The sequence below is a fragment of the Cibotium barometz genome, chromosome 34 (genome assembly GCF_041138505.1).
Source record: "Cibotium barometz isolate CiBa-2024 chromosome 34, ASM4113850v1, whole genome shotgun sequence".
NCBI classification, from domain to species: Eukaryota; Viridiplantae; Streptophyta; class Polypodiopsida; order Cyatheales; family Cibotiaceae; genus Cibotium; species Cibotium barometz.
In genome coordinates, this window is record NC_141079.1 from 34,258,346 (window position 1) to 34,277,198 (window position 18,853).

At 43.8% G+C, this 18,853-nt stretch overlaps 1 protein-coding gene across 1 annotated transcript; it reads left to right on the forward strand.

Moving 5' to 3' along the window:
- Positions 1-2,926: 2,926 nt before the first annotated feature.
- LOC147618951 (protein CYTOSOLIC ABA RECEPTOR KINASE 7-like) lies at positions 2,927-18,237 on the forward strand. Its single transcript, XM_086774154.1, has 8 exons — positions 2,927-3,259; positions 3,978-4,204; positions 4,347-4,591; positions 4,678-4,804; positions 4,921-5,194; positions 16,964-17,096; positions 17,175-17,261; positions 17,851-18,237. The coding sequence occupies exons 2-8, from the start codon at positions 4,123-4,125 to the stop codon at positions 17,980-17,982; spliced, it is 1,080 nt and encodes a 359-aa protein (XP_086630280.1). The 5' UTR covers positions 2,927-3,259; positions 3,978-4,122; the 3' UTR covers positions 17,983-18,237.
- The last annotated feature ends 616 nt before the right edge of the window (positions 18,238-18,853 follow it).

Sequence of the window (18,853 nt, forward strand, 5' to 3'; positions counted from 1 at the left end):
GTGGTTAGTTGCTGGTAGTCAGCTAAGGGCAACTAAAGGCTTAAGAGTGAAGATCAAGGCCATTGGAGGTCAGAGTTGACCTGATAGGATCATTAGGATAGTCAGCTGGGCTAGTTTGAGAAGTTTGGATTGTGCACAGGTATCGGCCTTTGGCAGTTGGAGAACAAGGGACGTCAATTGAGTGGTCAGCTACTTTGATTTGATGTTGTCTACTGGTGTTGTGGTGTTGGTGGTAGTTCCCTCCTCAATGGTGGTGTGTTTCGGACGGGCTATAGAGGCAGGTCTCCTTAACACATCAGCGGGTTCGTACCCATGTTGTGGTGATGGTTCATGGGTTCGTGCCCATGCTCCTTCCAAGGCCTTCTAGAAGGGCATTGTTGGAATTATTTGCATTATTTGGAATTCATGGATTTATTTGATGGATATTTATTTTATGTGCAAGCGAGACCGATCACCTCTAACTTGTCACATATTTTGAGCTATATTGTGAATGTCAATGCAGATCAGTGGGTGGCAGGGTTAGTGCGCGGGATGTGCATGGATCCATTGGAATTGCTTCCACAGAAATCTATTGATGCATGGTGCGTGGTGGATTATTCATTCGGCAGTGGCAGTGCCATTTTATGTGCACGTTAGTGTGCAACATTTTGTTATACATTAGTTCTATTTTATGAGTGAACCTTAGAGTGTTCACATTTTTGTATTTAGGCTTATGCAAGCCCAATGTGGAGATCATATTTTTGGCTACATGTATTTTTGGCTCTTGCTTTTTGTACAAGGAAATATATTTAAATACACCATGAAGAGGACGTGAGCCACTCTCATGGTGGGGGAGATTTTACCCATTCTTGTGTCACGTGCATACCTTTCTTTTATTTTGAGCCGTGAGCTTCTAATAGGCATGCACATGGGCGTTGTCTGGTTCGTCGACCTGCTCTGTTGTGATGTGATGCTCTTCCCAAACGTTCTGTGGGCGTATATTGGATCTGATTTCGGCTTTGTTTTTTGGAGCTCTCTCGTGGACAATCGTGGCTTCTAGAGGCTTTCTATTCTATGGCAAGTTATGGACTACTTGCCATGTTGTTTTTAGCTTTTTCCATGTTTGCAAAATTGCCTATTTACTAATGATAGTCCGAGTTGTCTTCTTCATGGAGTTTGTCATCTGCTTTGTGTTTTTTGAATTTGTCATCTATGTTTTATTATCCTGGGTATGTTAGTCATCAGTCTTATGGCTCCTAAAAGAAAAACAATGCATGACATCACGAATATCATGCAAATTGGCCACCGTCCTTTGTCCTTCCCCTCTGATGAATGTGGTCACATTGTTGTAGATTGGACTAGTAGCATCTTGGACAGAAGATCCACTAGCAGGTTTATGTTTTCCTTTGGAAGTGGTGCTTGTCAAGTATAAAAGTAGAGTACAAGGGTGCTGCGATGGTAGCATGTGAGGTACCTTGGTTACGTAAGCTACTTGGAGATTTGGGGCTATATGTGGATAGGCATGTTATCATCTATTGGTGACAACCTTAGTAGCATATAGTTGGCCAGGAACCCAATGTTTCATCTGTAGACCAAACATATAGAGGTCCATTATCACTTCATCAAAGAGAAGTGACATCATATCCTTAGTATGGGAAAGAACACAGAAATTCAAAAAAGTGATTGTGAATTTGTACCACTCTCGGTAGAAATTTGTAAATTTGCTGGTCTTAGCGAGGAAGAATCTTGTTTCCTCTAGGTTTCTCTGAGTTCCATGTTTTGTTTATATACTTTGGTTTCGTTGTATGTACATCCTCTTCTCTTGCTTATACCCTTTATAAATAATACGTTTGATGATTTTCTCCATAGACACTTGTCTTTGCATTGTTTTTCCAATTTCCGTTTTTGCTATGCTTGTTACTTTGGGCGCTTATTTTCTTCTATGGTTAAAAAACAAATTGTAAGGTTTATTGATAAATTACCTTAAAACTAACGTTTGGGACCTTAGAAAGCCTAAGGTTTTCATTGAGAAATCTAGGACAAGCACCATTGAAAAAGTAATTAATGCCTTCGAGTGAATATGTGCCTATGATGTTTTTTTCTTCGCTGATTAATTAATTAGCGACGTCTAAAATGGCATGTAATATAATATCAAAGGTTGCACGAAATTCGAAGCTTAGGTGAAAATCCAAAATTTTTGGCTTATTCTGTGGACACCTGTGGTGGCTTTGCATGTGCTTTGGGTGGTGTTGTGTGTCTTTCTTGAAGGATATCAACGAAGACTATGTAGGTCCCATTTTCTTGTCCTCTCCCTCTCCCTCTCTTTCTCACTCCTCTGTCTCTCTCACAAAACTGCTGCAACCCCCATGCAACTCCTCTCTCTCTCTCTGTGTGTGTGTGTGTGCAAACCGTTGCGACTCCTCTCTCTGGCTGATGCGACATAAATGGGGAGGAGTCCCTCCTTTTGCGAGGAGTAGGAGGAGAGTGGCGCGGTCGAACGAGGAGGAGGAGGTGGGCATGGAGGCTGTGATGGCGAGGACGAGGGAGGGGGTGATGGGCTAGTTGGAGGAGGGTGAGGATGACAAGGAGGTGGGGATGGAGGGAGTGATGGCGAGGACGAGGGAAGGGGTGGGCCTGGAACGATGGCGAGGACATGGAGTGGATGGCGAGGGACGCCTGTGATGCAGCGAAGGTGAGGATGGATGGAGCGATGGCGAGGACGTGGGCCTATAGCGGATGGAGAAGTTGGCTTTGTAAATATACTAATTTATGACACTTGACAATATATGCATCAAACAAATTCTCAATAAGCACCATCGAAAAAAGAAGAAGAGACTACAGCCACAAAGACAAGAAAAAAGAAAAAGAAAACAAGAAAATAGCTAATCAAGAAATTAGGGCATACGGAGGAAAAAGGCCAATTTATAAATAGTGTGAAAAATGTCCGCTTAGAGCTTGTTCTCGCGGGGCGCCACACCTCTAATCCTGCATAGTTCACGTGAGGCCGATTTCTAGCATTTAGCTGGGTTGTGCAACGGCGGGTCAGAGATTACCGAGTAAGTAGGGTAAGCAGTTGAACACATGTAGTAGATGCGCGAGAACAGGCCCTTAGAGGAGTAGCATACTGGAGCCCTAGGTCGAGGGCCGGCTTTGAAGACACGGAAAAACCGAAGGCTTTAATGCAACATAAAAGACACTAAAGCTTTGAGGGCGGAGCGGAAGCTACAACAACAAAGAAGAAAGGGATCGATCAATTCATAATTCTACATCCAAAGGAGAGGTGATTTTCTTATTATTTTGCCTCTTTCTGAGGAAAGGGTAATTATTTCTGGTCCTTTTTGGGTTTTTTTTGGGGGGGTTTTTTAAATTATTTCCTGGTTTTTTTTTTCAGCTATCTCACTGTCTACTGCTTGATCTGAACTCAATTTTTGCGCCTTATGTTAACTCTAGGGGTCTCCTAAAAGCTAGGTCTTATGATACAATCCTCTGAACCCAATTTTTGGGGACCCTTTTTGTAAGAGCTCTAAATTTCCCAGTTCTGAATGTGCACTTTTACATGCATTTGAGTTATCAATTCTGTAACGCTCTTTGTTTCAATCTATATTTTGTGGACACCCCTTAATGACATGTTTGGCACAAGTTTTGCAACACCAGCCATTAGATTGAGCATAACCTGCTTTAGCTCTCATCTGAGGTTACTTTAAATAAGGTACATATCCATCAAGCTTCTTACTTTACCCTTGATTGCTAGGTCTCAATTTCTTCTTTTACGCTGATTCTGATGTTCTTTTTTTTGAGGAGGACACTTTAAATTGAGGATATTTTACTTTTCTAGTGTACAAGTTAGTCTTGGAACCTATCTATTAAAAAAAAAAACAGTGCACAGTTTAGCAATTTAGGATTCCACCGTATGTATGGTTTTGAAGGGATATATATAATTTTTTGGTTTGGTTTTAACACTAATATATCCTTGTCTATACATACATTTGACTGTGTAGAGGTAGCATTACGGATTTTTGGCGGTGAAAAAGATACCCAAATGGCATAGAACTCTGCGGATTTACAGCTTTTGTGGAAATGTAGCAAATCTAAGTGTAAAAGCAAAAAAGGCTTGAAAGATAGCGAGCTTGAGGTACTCTAGGCATGGGTAACTGTTGCTCTTGTGAGCCACAAGAGGAAAACCCCCCTGTCTTTCAAACTAACCCTGTGGCCAATGGGACTCACGGTATTTATCTCATACACTATTAGTTATTTGAAGGATTTTATTTTTGCCGCTTCTTGTGAAATGTCATGGCCGCGTACCATGCAACTTGTTTTGCTTTGCTCTTTGAACTTACAGGGGTGTTGGAACCCGGGCATTGTTGCAGGTAGCACTGATGTACACAAGGGTGACCCGGCAGCAAGCATTGCCAACATACAGCCTATAGATGCACCTCTAATTTCACTCGACGAGCTGAAGGAGGCAACCGATAACTTTGGACCGAAATCTTTAATTGGTGAAGGGTCATATGGCCGAGTTTATTTTGGAAGTGTGACCAATGGACGAGCTGCTGCAATCAAGAAGCTTGATGAAAACAATCAACAAGAAGCTGACAATGAGTTTCTGGCACAGGTTTAATGTGTTCTGAAGCATTTCATACCAAGGCTGGTATCTTGAAAATTCCTACTCAAGTCTCACGACAAACTTTTCAACTGCAGGTTTCTGTTGTTTCAAGATTGAAGCATGAGAATGTGGTTGAGCTTGTTGGGTATTGCATTGAGGGCAAATTACGAGTCCTTGCTTACGAGTTTGCAACCATGGGCTCGCTGCATGATATTCTTCATGGTAGCTTTGTACTTTTCCATGACATATTCATCACTTGAACTCTTTTTTTTTGTGTCTCTCTATGCGTGTGTGTGTGTTATGCAAGCTCAAGTTCTAGTGTGGTGGGCATTGTCTAGGGCGTAAAGGTGTGCAAGGTGCGCAACCGGGGCCTACTCTCGATTGGATGCAGCGGGTAAAGATTGCTGTAGGAGCTGCAAGGGGTTTGGAATATCTCCATGAGAAAGTGCAGCCATCCATCATCCACCGCGACATTAGATCGAGCAACGTTCTTCTTTTTGATGATTTTACAGCAAAAATTGCAGACTTTAATTTATCAAACCAGGCTCCAGATATGGCTGCTCGACTTCACTCAACGCGTGTATTGGGCACATTTGGCTACCATGCTCCTGAGTAAGTTGCTTCCCTTTGATGATAGGCATATGCTCATGGTAGCATATGACTTTTGTGTGCTCATTATCTTCAGCTATGGCATAATAATATAGGATTTTAATTTGTACACCTCATAAAATCCTGCAAACTAATCATTAGTCTGAAAATAAAGGGTTGTAGGCTCAAGAAGCTGTGCTGGGCCATAATCTTTTAAATGTACTTATAGAAGCAGTCAAAGATTGGAAAAAATCAAGCTAGAGGGAGGGTACCTGGAGGCAGCACGAGCTGGAGCTCCCTTTCCTTGCACCACTCTCTCTCTTACACACACCCCTACTCAACCCTCTCTCACTCTCTCTTCTGTCTCACTGCACCTTCCTCACCCCCCTTCTTTCCCCCTTTCAGCGGCCCTGCAGGGCTTCCTCTTATTCACACACTTTAGCCCCTCCCTTTTTCCCTGTTTGCACCCCCTTCCGCCTTTTCCCTCTTTTCTGCTTGTTACGCCAAGGTTCGTGCGCTTTTGCCCTTCTTCTTTTTCTTGTTTGCGCCCCCCATTCTGCACGTCGGAGTAGATGCAACAAGATCAACACCAAGAATATATTGCTGAAGAACAGCGGTTACAAAGACCTTATCTCTCTCCACCTGCTCTGGGCTCAGGCCCCTCAGTTACCAAACCCTGCCTATCTAGTAAACATGCAAGACATTAGACTATCTCTGAACCGTCTCTCTTCTGACGGAGCTTACAGCATAGAGATATCTGTCACACAACCCAGCACACTAAGACCCAACACATTTGATCCTCTTTGCTTCATTGCCATAGCTAGCTGCTCCGGCTGTGTGCAGTATTCTGCCTGCTTCCCCTCTTTTCTTCCCTGTAGCACGCTTGCCTGTGGACAGATTCAAGACCTCGTGGAAGTCACCTAGTTGGTGGCCCGGGGCATATTGTGGATGTCAGTTTCCTGGTAACGGATATATCCAGGTTGAGTTTAACTCAGCCTCCCTTGCAACAACGAAGACCTGTTTGTCGAGGTTGTTCATAGTACAGGGCTCCCAAGTGTACTTTCCCAAGTGGCAGATTGGGTTCTCTCCGGATTTTGACCCGACCTGTTAGCAGAAGCTACATTTTGTTTTGCTTCCTTAGCCTCCCAGAGGAGTACCATGCCTTGATGATTGGGCACTCTTTGGGTAAGGTTGGTTCTTGAGCGCCTCCCCATGGAGGCAGCTGCTGTTGAGAGCGCTCTAGTTTTTTAAAGGCATTCACACCCCATGAGTAATGAGTTTCACACTCATTTGAGCTGGTTTTTAAATCGTGGATTTCTCAAGATGGGACATACAAATGCTTTAACATGGAGGTTCCTTGGCAAAAATACCTTAGGAAGCATTTGCAAAGATTTTTTTTTAATGCCTCAAAAGGTCATTTCAGGGAAGATCTTTAACTTTTCTTGCTTTTGTACAGTACATACAATACATGCGCACGTGTTCTTGCTGTCCGTAAGGCTCCTACTACATCTGTCTACATCCGTAGCCATAGTACTGCATCCTGAATCTCTTGTTCTTGCTGGACAACCTGCAGATGTAATGGCTGAACCTGCAAGGACTCTTGCTGTACTTGGCATGAGTATCTTATGTACCTGCAGATGGCATGTATGAACTCCTGTTGGTGTACCTGCTATTTGGCTAAGAGCTGGTTTTTAGAGTGTACCAGCTGTACAAGCCCTGTACCAATTGTACTGCTCTTTGTACCTGATGTACCGTATGCTGATGGGTCTGTACCTGTTGTACCGTCTTCTATACTTTGTGTACAGCCTGATTAGGGTATTCTGTACCTAACTGTACTATCCTTTGTACCCACTGTGTACCTGCTGTTGTCACCATTTGGTCCTGGCCCCCTTTCCTAAACGGTGTCTAGTGAGGCTGTCATGTGCACACATTGGCATGGCTAAACCTCACATCTAATCCCACATTTGGCAACAATATTTGGGCATATACAGGTCATATCACAGTTGGCCCAACATACAGGAGTGCCACATCAGCAACTGACCCCACACGTGAAAACCTAGCATAAAAGGTATATTTTACTCAGTTGTGGGCACCAACAACAGGCTGACAGCCTGAATTATGGCCGACTTGCATATGTAGGGCCTATATAAGGCTAATCATCATTGTACATCAAATCATCTCTCCCTTTTGGAGATTGGTCATAGTCGTCATTAGTCCACTTTTGGAAGGCATGTAACCTTTTTCATGTACATAATACATATACTGAAAACCAGTCTCTCTTTCTCTCCTCTCATGCATTTTGCATGAAGGTTCCTACAGGGTGCTTAAGGGCTGCGATTGAAGGCATGAAGGCCTCCGCTATGTCACATTGATATCAGAGCATCAGGTGCAGCCACATCACAAGCACTGCAGGTTCCAGGTCCCAGTAACATATATCAGAATATTTGAAGTTTCCATACCCCAGACTAGTAGACTTGCAAGGACTAGTAGCTACGCCCAACCTACCTTCATCGCACGAGGACCAACCTCCACCCTAGGGGCATTATACCTGCACCACAAGGGCATTGTTGCAGTTCTTAAGGGCATTGTCATAAGGGGTGTACAGGTCTAAGCAAGGTAAACACAAGCAATTAAGAAGCATCAAGAAGGTCAGGCATGCATTAGGTGAATCCTCAGCATTTAACCCATGGAAGTTAACCTTAGTGGCTTCTTGGTAACAGGAGGTGCAACCTCAGTTAGGTGCCTTGATCAACCTCAGTCATAAATCATTAGTGTTGGAGGAGAATGACTCAAACACAAGAGCCTTAGCCAAGGAAGTGCAGAGGAGATAGAGAAGAGTGAGAGTGAGAGAGAGAGAGAGAACTCACACAATGCTCAAGAATATCTTGAATGTCTTATTGAGGCTCAAGGGAGACCTCGTATTTATAGTGATACAAGGGTATGGGCGGGCGCCCAACTTATGGGGCGCCCGGCGGACCAAATACAAAGAATGCCGTTACAAGGCCCAAATGGGGGCCAAATGTACAAGTAAATATATTGCCGCGAAGCTCTCGAAAAGAGCTACGCGATGATCAAGGTCGGGAGGCGAAACTGGGACTTTATTCCCAACAACCTCCCACTTAAAGGGCCAGTGAAGCTCCTCTAAGCTATGTAACTCCCACCCGCTGTAGACACATATCAAGCTGTGCTTTTGGCAAACTTTTGGTGAGAGCATCTGCAGGGTTCTCATGAGTGCCAATCTTGACCAAACTGACCAAACCATCATCTAGCACTTGTCTGATGAAGTGGTACCGTACATCAATGTGTTTGGTACGAGCATGAAACATGGCATTCTTAGCCAGGTATATGGCACTCTGGCTATCACAACCAAGGACCGGAGCCCTCTCTGGCAATCCAAACTCTGTGACAAGGCGTGCTAACCAAATGGCCTCCTTAGAAGCCTCTGTGACGGAGATGTACTCGGCCTCAGTAGTAGAAAGTGCTACTATCCTCTGGAGTCTAGAGCACCAAGAAACAGCACCACCTGCAAGAGTATAGATGTACCCACTAGTAGACTTGCGGGTATCAGAATCACCTGCCATGTCTGAATCACAATAACCCTGCACCTCAAGTGGACCTGTACCATACATAAGGCATTTCTTCTGTGTCCCCTTCAAGTACCTCAAAATAGACTTTATAGCATCCCAATGTGCTTTGCCCGGGTTGGACATAAAACGACTGACTACTCCCACTGAATGAGCAATGTCAGGCCGTGTAGCAACCATAGCATACATAAGAGATCCACAAGCAGAAGCATAAGGGATCCCACGCATAGTACTGGCTGCATCATCATCTTTTGGGCAATCATCCTTGGATAGTTTAACATAGGGCTGCAATGGAGCACCCAAAGGCTTAGAATCAGCCATGTTAAATCTATCAAGGACTTTCTGGATATACTTCTCCTGCGAGAGGAAAAGCAACTTCTGTGCTCTGTCCCGTCTAATCCGAAGACCCAAAATATGTTCAGCTGAACCCAAGTCCTTCATAGCAAAAGCTGACTTCAGCTGGTCCTTAAGAGCTTCCAAAATGCTCTTATTCTTCCCGGCAAGAAGCATGTCATCAACATACAGCACAAGTATCACTGGGCTGCCATCTGCATCAGTTTTAGTATACAAGCAATGATCTGCATGGCTACGATTAAACTTCTGGTTAAGCATGAAAGCATCAAACTTTTTGTACCACTGCCTCGGGGCTTGTTTCAGCCCATAGAGACTACGCTTCAGCTTACAAACCAGATGTTCTTTGCCAGGAATGACAAAGCCTTCAGGCTGCTTCATATACAGCTCTTCATCTAAATCACCATGTAAGAAAGCTGTCTTTACATCCATCTGATACAGTTCTAAATCCAAAACAGCAGTGAGAGCAAACAAAACACGAAGGGTGGTCATTTTGACCACAGGAGAGAAGACCTCCTGAAAATCAATCCCTTCCTTCTGAGCATAGCCCTTAGCAACAAGGCGGGCTTTATACTTAGGCTGGCCGTCAACTGTCTTGACTTTGTACACCCACTTGTTAGGAATAGCCTTCCTTCCTTTGGGCAACTCAACCAAGTCCCAAGTGTCATTTGCATGTAGAGACTTAATCTCCTCCTGCATAGCATGCTCCCACTTGTTTCGGAGTTCACAAGACTTAGCCTCTTTGAAAGTAAGAGGCTCACCCTCATCTGTAAGCAAAACATGTTGCAAAGAGGGATCAAAACGCTGAGGTTCCCTCCGAAAGCGAGTAGACCTTCGTACCCAATGATCATTGGCTGGTTGGGGGTCAATATCGGGAGGAATCATAATTTCAGCATCAAAAGGCTGCGGGTTTTCACGAACAGCCTGATTTTCAGCATATAGGGGTTGCTGCCCTACACCTCCAGGAGCATGAAGCGGCTGTCCAACCTCTTCTGGCTCAAATATCACGGACTCATTATCTTCAGCCCTTTGTGAAGCATCCTGGGGCTCATTTTCAGCATCAATGGGTGGCTGCCCTTGCTGAAATTTGACCTTTTTCTGATCACCATGAGAGGCACAAACATTACGGAGCAGCTTTGCCTCATAAAATACAACATCCCGGCTGCGAACCACTTTGTTGGTTGATGGCAACCACACACGGTAGCCCATCTCACCTTCATCACCGTAGCCAACGAAGGTGCCCTTCTCGGACTTAGCATCAAGCTTGTTCCGGTCTTCCTTGCGGATATGCACATATGCATCACAACCAAAGATGCGTAAGTGGGCATATGAGGACGGTTTGCCAGACCAAACCTCCTCAGGGATTCCACCTTTCAAAGCTGTGTGTGGAGATCGATTGCAAACATGAACTGCAGTTTTCAAGGCTTCTCCCCAAAAATCCTGAGAGAGATTAGCTGTGGACAGCATGCATCGAATTCTTTCACACAGTGTACGATTATACCTTTCAGCCACACCATTTGAAGAGGGGCTATAGGGGGGTGTAAGTTCCCTCTTAATGCCATTATCATCACAAAATTTCTGAAATTTAGTACTAACAAACTCACCCCCATTGTCAGTGCGTAAGCATTTAATCTTCACTCCTGTTTGAGTATGAACAAATGCATAAAACTTTTGAAATGCAGCAAAAGCATCATCCTTAGATTTCAACAAAGTGATCCATACTTTTCGTGAGTGATCATCCACAAAAGACACAAAGTACTTTGAACCACCTTTAGATTTAATGGGCATGCTGCACACATCAGAGTGGACCAAGTCCAACTTTTCAGCCTTGCGAGAGGCACGAGAGGAGTAAGAACTCCTATTCTGTTTCCCATACAAGCAATCATTACAAAAATCAAGCTTGCTTCCTTTTGCATCAAATTTGTTCAAAGAGGACAAAATGGAGAGACCCTTTTGGCTCATGTGGCCAAGTCTCTTATGCCAAAGCTCCATGTGGGAGCGTACCTCTGCAAAAGCAATAAACTTACCAGACAAAGCCTGACCATGAAGGCTATATAATGTTCCTTTCTTGCATCCTTTTGAAATCAGCCTTGTGCCTTTGGTCAATTTCCATGTGCCATTTCCAAATATGGCCGTGTATCCCAAGGCATCAAGCTGGCCCACAGACAGGAGATTGGTTTTCAAACCAGGCACATACCTCACATTTGGCAGCACAAACTCACTACCATCCTGCAAAGTCAAATTCACGGTGCCCATACCTTCAATATTGCAAGCATGATCATTCCCCAAGAACACCTTTCCTCGGGAGCCTGCAGTGAAAGTTGCAAAACACTCCTTGATAGGAGTTACATGAAAAGAGGCACCCGTGTCAATAATCCAAGTCTGTGAAAGCACATCAGATTCATACATCAAGGCATGAATAACATCTGGTTCTGTGACATGCAAGTTATGAACATCAAGTGCATTAGCAGAAAAAACACATAGCACATCATCTGAGTCAGACAGTTCCTCTATGACAACACCAGAGGCCACATTGGCCTTGCTCTTGTCCTTTTCGAACTCTTCTGCTTTGCTGGAATTACTCTCTTTTTCCTTCTTTTTGTCATTTGAATGACTGGATTTCTTCTTCCGGTCTTGCTCCATCTTGTAAAACTTGCAATCTGGCTTCTTGTGGCCTTTACGACCACACTGGTAGCATGTAACATCAGATTGCTGGCCCTTGCTCTTGCTTCTACCCTTTGAATTGGTAGTAGTATTTCCCCGCTTGGTCGTCCTCCCTCGTGAGACATTTGCAGAACCGCTAGTCTCTGAGGTCTTCCTCCGGATATCTTCATTGAGAATAGCACCCCTAGCTCCATCGAAAGTTAGGTTGGGATTTGTCCCAAGTGACACCACAAGTGTTTCCCAAGAGTCAGGCAAAGTAGTGAGCAAAAAGATAGCTTTCAACTTATCATCAAAAGCAGGCAATCCAGAATCCTGCATCTGATTAAGCACCCCTGTGAAAGTAGTAATATGCTCTACTGCATTCTTAGAATCATCAAGTTGCATATTCATGAGTTTCCTGATGAGATGTACCTGGTTCACTGGCGTGGTGATCTCATAGGTGCTTCTCAGCTTCTCCCAAACGGCATAGGCTGTTGTCAGCCCTTTGAGGTCTACAAGAACCTCATCAGCAACAGCCATCTGGAGATAGGCAACGGCCTTTCTGTTCAGGATTCCCCATTCATCATCTGTCATAGCAGCGGGTTTGAACTGCTCAAGTGCAGTATCACATTCCCGCAGATAGAGGATATTCTGAATCCTCACCTTCCAAAGATCAAACCCAGTGCCTGCAAACTTCTTAATCTCTAGTAGACCCTTAAGATCACTTGTAGACGCCATGACTTATCAAACTGACACTTCAGAAAGTAAGCAATAGCAAGATGTTATGTACCAGATATGGGTTGAATGTAGGATGCTCGTAGATTGATGAAACAACTTCAAGTGAAGGAGACGGCGGAAGAGTATCACCGAATGTCGATGTAAACCCGAGGGGCAGTATGTTGCTGTCTTTTGAGGGTTGCTCGAAGATCCTGGCTGCTGGAGGCGACGACGGCTGCTGCTAGTGGCCGTGGGGCTGCTGGCTGCAGCCCGGACTGCTTGTTGGTGGCCTTGGGGCTGCTGGCTGCAGCGTTGGCTGCTGCTGGTGGTCGTGGGGCTGCTGGCTGCAGCCCTAGCTGCTGCTGGTGGTCGTGGGGCTGCTGGCTGCAGCCCTAGCTGCTGCTGGTGGTCGTGGGGCTGCTGGCAGCAGTGTTGGCTGCTGCTGATGGCAGCCGTACAGCAAGGAGAGGACAGAACAGCAAACGCAGCAAAGAGGGGCAGCAGAAACGCAGCAAAGGGGGGAAGCAAGGGAGAGGAAAAACGCAGCAGAAGGGCAGCAGGGGTGGAGCAGAAAACGCAGGAGAGGGAAGAGCAAGAAAAAACAGCAAAAACAGTCTCCTGCGTTAAAAAAGAAGAAGAGCAGCACTCTAAAAAAAAACGCACCATCTTGATGATAGAAGGGAGGTGTTTGACGATCCCGTAGTCAAGTGGTGGAAGACACCTCTAACTCCATAGCTTCTGCATACAGCTTCCCTCCATAGCTCTGATACCAGTTGTTGGAGGAGAATGACTCAAACACAAGAGCCTTAGCCAAGGAAGTGCAGAGGAGATAGAGAAGAGTGAGAGTGAGAGAGAGAGAGAGAACTCACACAATGCTCAAGAATATCTTGAATGTCTTATTGAGGCTCAAGGGAGACCTCGTATTTATAGTGATACAAGGGTATGGGCGGGCGCCCAACTTATGGGGCGCCCGGCGGACCAAATACAAAGAATGCCGTTACAAGGCCCAAATGGGGGCCAAATGTACAAGTAAATATATGGCCGCGAAGCTCTCGAAAAGAGCTACGCGATGATCAAGGTCCGGAGGCGAAACTGGGACTTTATTCCCAACAATTAGTGCATTAAGGGACGTGGGTATGCAGTCAAAAAGGGGACAACATTGGAACAAGATGCACAGTTTCAATGCTAGTCATGGAGCGGAATCAGAGGCATGATAGGGTTTTTTAGTTAATGTTGCCAAGAAAGAAGGATGACAAGTTTTTGGAGTCCAAGCATAGTCCAAGGATGATGGCAGTCATTCAAAGTCAGGAGACAGAGAAAGTTGGATTCCCGTCATCAAGCTGAGCAAGAGGGGATGTCATGTGCACACACGTGGACATGGCTAAACCTCACATCTAATCCCACATTTAGCAACAATATCAGGGCATATTTATAGCATATACAACATAGCATATAGTCTTGTGGGTTGACTACCATGAGTATATAACATGCACGTTCCTAAAAGGTGAATTTGGGCATGTTCCTGGATTCATCTAGGTATATACATATTTATAGCATATACAAGTCAAATCATAGTTGGCCAACATAAAGGAGTGCCACGCCAACAACCAACCCCACACGTGTGAAAACGTCGCACAAAAGGCATCTTTTACTTATTCATGGGCATCAACAACAGGTTGATGAATTATGGCCGACTTGCATATGCATATATAAGGCTAAGCATCATTGTACATCAAATCATCTCTCTCCCTTTTGGAGATTGGTCATAAGTAGTCATTAGTTGCTACTTCCCTTAGTGCTAGGCTTCATTATGGCTGAGTTTGCCCTGCATCTCCGGAGGTTTGACAGAAACTGAGTACGAAGGGCTTTGTGTGAATATATGCTCTTATGTGTGTGTGTGTGTGTGGAGTACGTGTGTGAGAGCATATCTTGATACAGAGTTCTACACCCACTATTGAGCATTGATGACGTTAGTGGTGATGTCGTAGTATCTAGTCCATACTATGCATAATGGAGTTGATAGTTATATAGTCTTGTGGGTTGACTACCATGAGTATATAACATGCACGTTCCTAAAAGGTGAATTTGGGCATGTTCGTGGATTCATCTAGGTATATATAAGTAGTCATTGGTCTTCTTTTGTAAGGCATGTAACCTTTTTCATGTACATAATACATATACTGAAGACGAGTCTATCTCTCTCTCTCTCTTCTCTCATGCGTTTTGCGTTAAGGTTCCTACAGGGTGCTTAAGGGCTGCGATTAAAGGCATGAAGGGTTTTGTTATGTCACAGAGACAGGACGCCCATCTAGCTAGGAACAAGCATTGATAACAGGAGATTTCCAAGTTTACATGAATTTGCACTATTCATGTTTGCATGATTGAGTAGTGGATTTCTATTAGTAGTTTGACTTGTTTTTGTGTATTGCCTGCAGGGCACTAAAGTAATACCAATTTTCAATTTTGAAGCCTTGTTGTGGACTTAGACAAATTGTGTTCACACACATAAATAAGTGTGTGAACGCTATTAATGTGGGCATTGGGCACTTGTGAAGTTTGGGCATCCTCTACCTCGTTCTGTATGAGGCGCCCTTTGTTTGGCCTTGTATGGGTGCCCAGGATCATTTTATAGTAGCAAGTGTGGGCTGCCTCCAACACTTGGCAATGGTTTCCCTACATGGCCACCTACGCAACCTACCACCCTTTCCAAACCACTCCTTAGGAAGGTGCCTACCATTCAATTGCTCTCCAGTCCTCTCCATTGCTGAATGACCAGATCTGCACCCTGTACGACTATTATACGAATGTGACATTAGTCGGCCTCAGCATTTAAAAGATTTATTTCATGAATATTTTGTCCATGAACTGGCCACAGTAGTCATTCAGGCCGACCAGCTCCTCTAAGCATGTATATAAGCATGAAGTCATCATTCATTCATCATTCAACACATTCTCATTCATTCATCATTCATCATTCAACACATTCTTATCCTTTGTCTTAATCATGTTTATTCAACATCTTGTTCTTAATCAAGCTTAGGGACAACAAGGCTTCTGCGCATGCAACAAAGAGGCCTCCCAGGCCTGTCTAACCAAGATCTCAGGCCTGTCTAACCAAGATCTCCTAACAGTCCAACACAAGATTAAAGAAAACCAAATAAAAGGGGTGCAGGCAAGCTTACTACCCAATTGTAGGACGTACTTAACCAAAATTGCAAATTGCAAAAAATAGGATATAGCATGCTCAAAAAATTGGCCCGAAATAATAAAATTGAGTGACAATCAAGGTGAGACTAATAAATAAAGCCCAAATGACCTCTGCAGCCATTGACTGGTGATTTGGTGAAGCAATTGCACGCACCTCAGCGGGAAAAGGGAGAAGAAACACTTGGGCTGCCCATAAAATCATGCAAGGCTGCATGCATTGGGAAGGCCTACTCAATTCCGCTGTTTTTCTCTTCCTTTTTAATTGATAATTTAATTAGGGTTAATTCCTGAGTCGGATTGCCAAGGGAGAAATTAATTTACCATTTTTCTCGCCCTCCTCTTTCTCTTCCATCAACTCAGTGTTGAAAGTTTCTTTCCCTTTTTCTCTTCTATCCTATCCATGTCTAGCAAGGAGTGGTGTGGGCATCTACAGGTTGGAACTTGTATGCAAGTAATGAGGGGAAAGCTGAGGTCTGATGCATTGACGCACAAGGCTTTCTTAAATAGAGCCTGAATTGTTGCATTGAAGAGCCATGTGAAGAGTCATGCCCTGTGTGGAGGTATGACCTTTTTGTGAATAAAAATGTCCTTCGACGAATAGATGTGTCTATTCAGATAACCTATTTCAAGGGTGGTGATCTTTTACAAGTATTGTTTCATGTAATTATCAATGTTCTGTATTGTGGTTTTGATATAGGGGTGTGGTTTGATGAGTCCTTTGTCTTTTCTTGGGAAAGCCATGCGTAGGTAGGGTGCTCAAAATATGGTGCTCTTGACCTCGTTAAATGGGCGGCTACTGATATGCTGATCAGCAATTGGCCCTTCAATAGGTCCAGCCAAGGGTCAAACTTGGGCATTCTTTTCATGCAGCCATCCAGTGAGCCCTGTAGAGCCTACCAAAAGCATTGTTGTGCCCATCCTTTTGGAGATTAACACTTGGCAGAGGGTTACATATATTGTTTTGCTCGGTAATTAATCCTTGCTTAACGACGCTTGATTACATTAATGCTTGTCTGAAAGGGTAATACCTCGAAGCCAAAGGACCCACTTTTCCACAAGGCACAACTCTTCACTATGTAACTTTTAACTCTTTTTTTGAAGGGAGCTTATGGATGCATGCAGAACACCTTTTTTTGCTACATTTATTATCTGAGTTCTAGATTTCCATCATGGTTAACAATAATCAATTAAAAGATTGGCTATACAAAATTTTACATTCCTAGACTTTTTTTGGATTCCATAACCAGGTTTGTTAGCGTCTCTTGCTGCGCTAAGTGTGTTCCATTCTCAGGTATGCAATGACGGGGCAGCTTACACAAAAGAGCGATGTTTATAGTTTTGGGGTGGTCCTATTGGAGCTTCTTACTGGACGAAAACCCGTCGACCATACCATGCCACGTGGGCAACAAAGCTTAGTCACTTGGGTAAGCTAGCTACCCTTGGCACCTGGTGCATGATTTTAACAGAAAAAGAAAATGATTTTTTTTCCTTATGGGTTTAAGGCAACTCCTCGACTTAGTGAAGACAAAGTGAAGCAATGTGTGGATCCTAGACTGAAGTCGGACTATCCTCCAAAGGCTGTTGCCAAGGTATCTCTGACTTCTTCATCAATATTTGTGCATGTGCAATGCTAAGGCTTCTTTCTGTTTTGGTACTGGATCATCGGAAAAAGTTCTTTGCTACCACGTGTTCATCAAAATTTTCTTTACTCCACATGCACATGAACATCACACACACAGTCATATTACATTGCGGGGGACTTGACCTTGTGGAGTGTGGACAGCAGAGCGGGGATAAGGCTTTGCGGTGAGGTGTTTACCAAAGAAGTGGATACACAAGTGACAAAAAAGCCCTTTGGGTGCCGGCATGGTGTGCCATGCTATTTGCGCCCATTGCAACTGTAGTGTCTGCGCCCAAAGGGCTTTTTTTTTTCTGCGATGTTAATTAAGCCTCCTACATCTTGCCATTGCTTTAATAAAAGCATAGTGGCTGATGATTGGTGCACCATGTCATCAACCATGAGGTTTTTGGGGTTGCATTAATTCTGGATCACCAGTAAATATGTTAGTCTGATTCACTGCCCTTAGCTTCCCAATTGTTTGTATCAGGCTGCTTGTGTTGGGATTGTGGTTATTGTCTTTAAGAGTGCATTTTCAGGATATGGTTTCTCTCTGGCAGGTGGCGGCTGTTGCAGCTTTGTGTGTGCAGTATGAAGCAGAGTTTCGCCCAAACATTAGTATTGTAGTTAAGGCATTGCAACCTTTGTTGATGCCAAAGCCAGTTCCCAGTATTGGTGAACCTCAAATGTGACAAGGCTTCAACATTAGTTTGTGGCATTTTTGTATGCTTTCTGGTGGGCACACCGTTTACTCCTGCTGTGAGCCCATTTGATACCAAGTTGCCATGCTTGATGATGGGAATTTTTGGCTTGGCCATGTGTTCAATACATTTTGGAGTACTCTGTCAACCTTACTATTGAACGCTGAAGGTATAAAATTATAGATTATTCATGATTGTTGAAGATACCGTATTATTATGAACAAGATTATAGTGTGTTGAGTCACAGATCTGGTGGAGAATCATGGGGCATATTATGTAGTTATATATGGACTAGAATACATTTATGTGCTTGTGGATGGGCATTTTTTGTGGTGGGCACCCAATAGCAAACTTGCCTTCTTCTCTAGGAACGAAGGCAAAGTGGACTCGTGACACAACCTATGCCGTTCAAAATTTCCCCAAAATTTGAAGTTGTAAATACACATGCAAATGCAATCCTCCAAGCACTATCAAGGTTGTGGAAGGCGAGGCTAGGGATTCATAGAACTCCTAAAAAGAGGTAAATACATGCTTTGCTACACACGAGTGACTGCAAAAAACACCTAAGAGCACACACATTTTAGAACCTACAAAACACACAAATATGAAGAATCCTTGAAAGCATCCAAACATTTAAATTCAAAAACTTTAGAACACACAAATTGTTGTGGCAAGGCGTTGAAAATGAATTTAAGTCAACCAAACTTTTGACAAGGTGCTAGATTGACAAATACCTTACAGAAACAAAGATCGTTAAAAGCATCAAAACGGATTATATTCATGGACTCTAAGGGCATATAGCACACCCCTCTCCCATCCTACTTCATAAACCTGAACCGTCATCACCAGAAAATTTGAGTGA

Excerpts from the sequence above, each read along its gene's own strand:
- LOC147618951 (XM_086774154.1), top strand. The coding sequence starts at position 4,123 with ATGGGTAACTGTTGCTCTTGTGAGCCACAAGAGGAAAACCCCCCTGTC. Across the intron at positions 4,805-4,920 it reads GCTGCATGATATTCTTCATG|GGCGTAAAGGTGTGCAAGGT; the intron begins GTAGCTTTGTAC and ends GGCATTGTCTAG. Across the intron at positions 17,097-17,174 it reads AACAAAGCTTAGTCACTTGG|GCAACTCCTCGACTTAGTGA; the intron begins GTAAGCTAGCTA and ends TATGGGTTTAAG.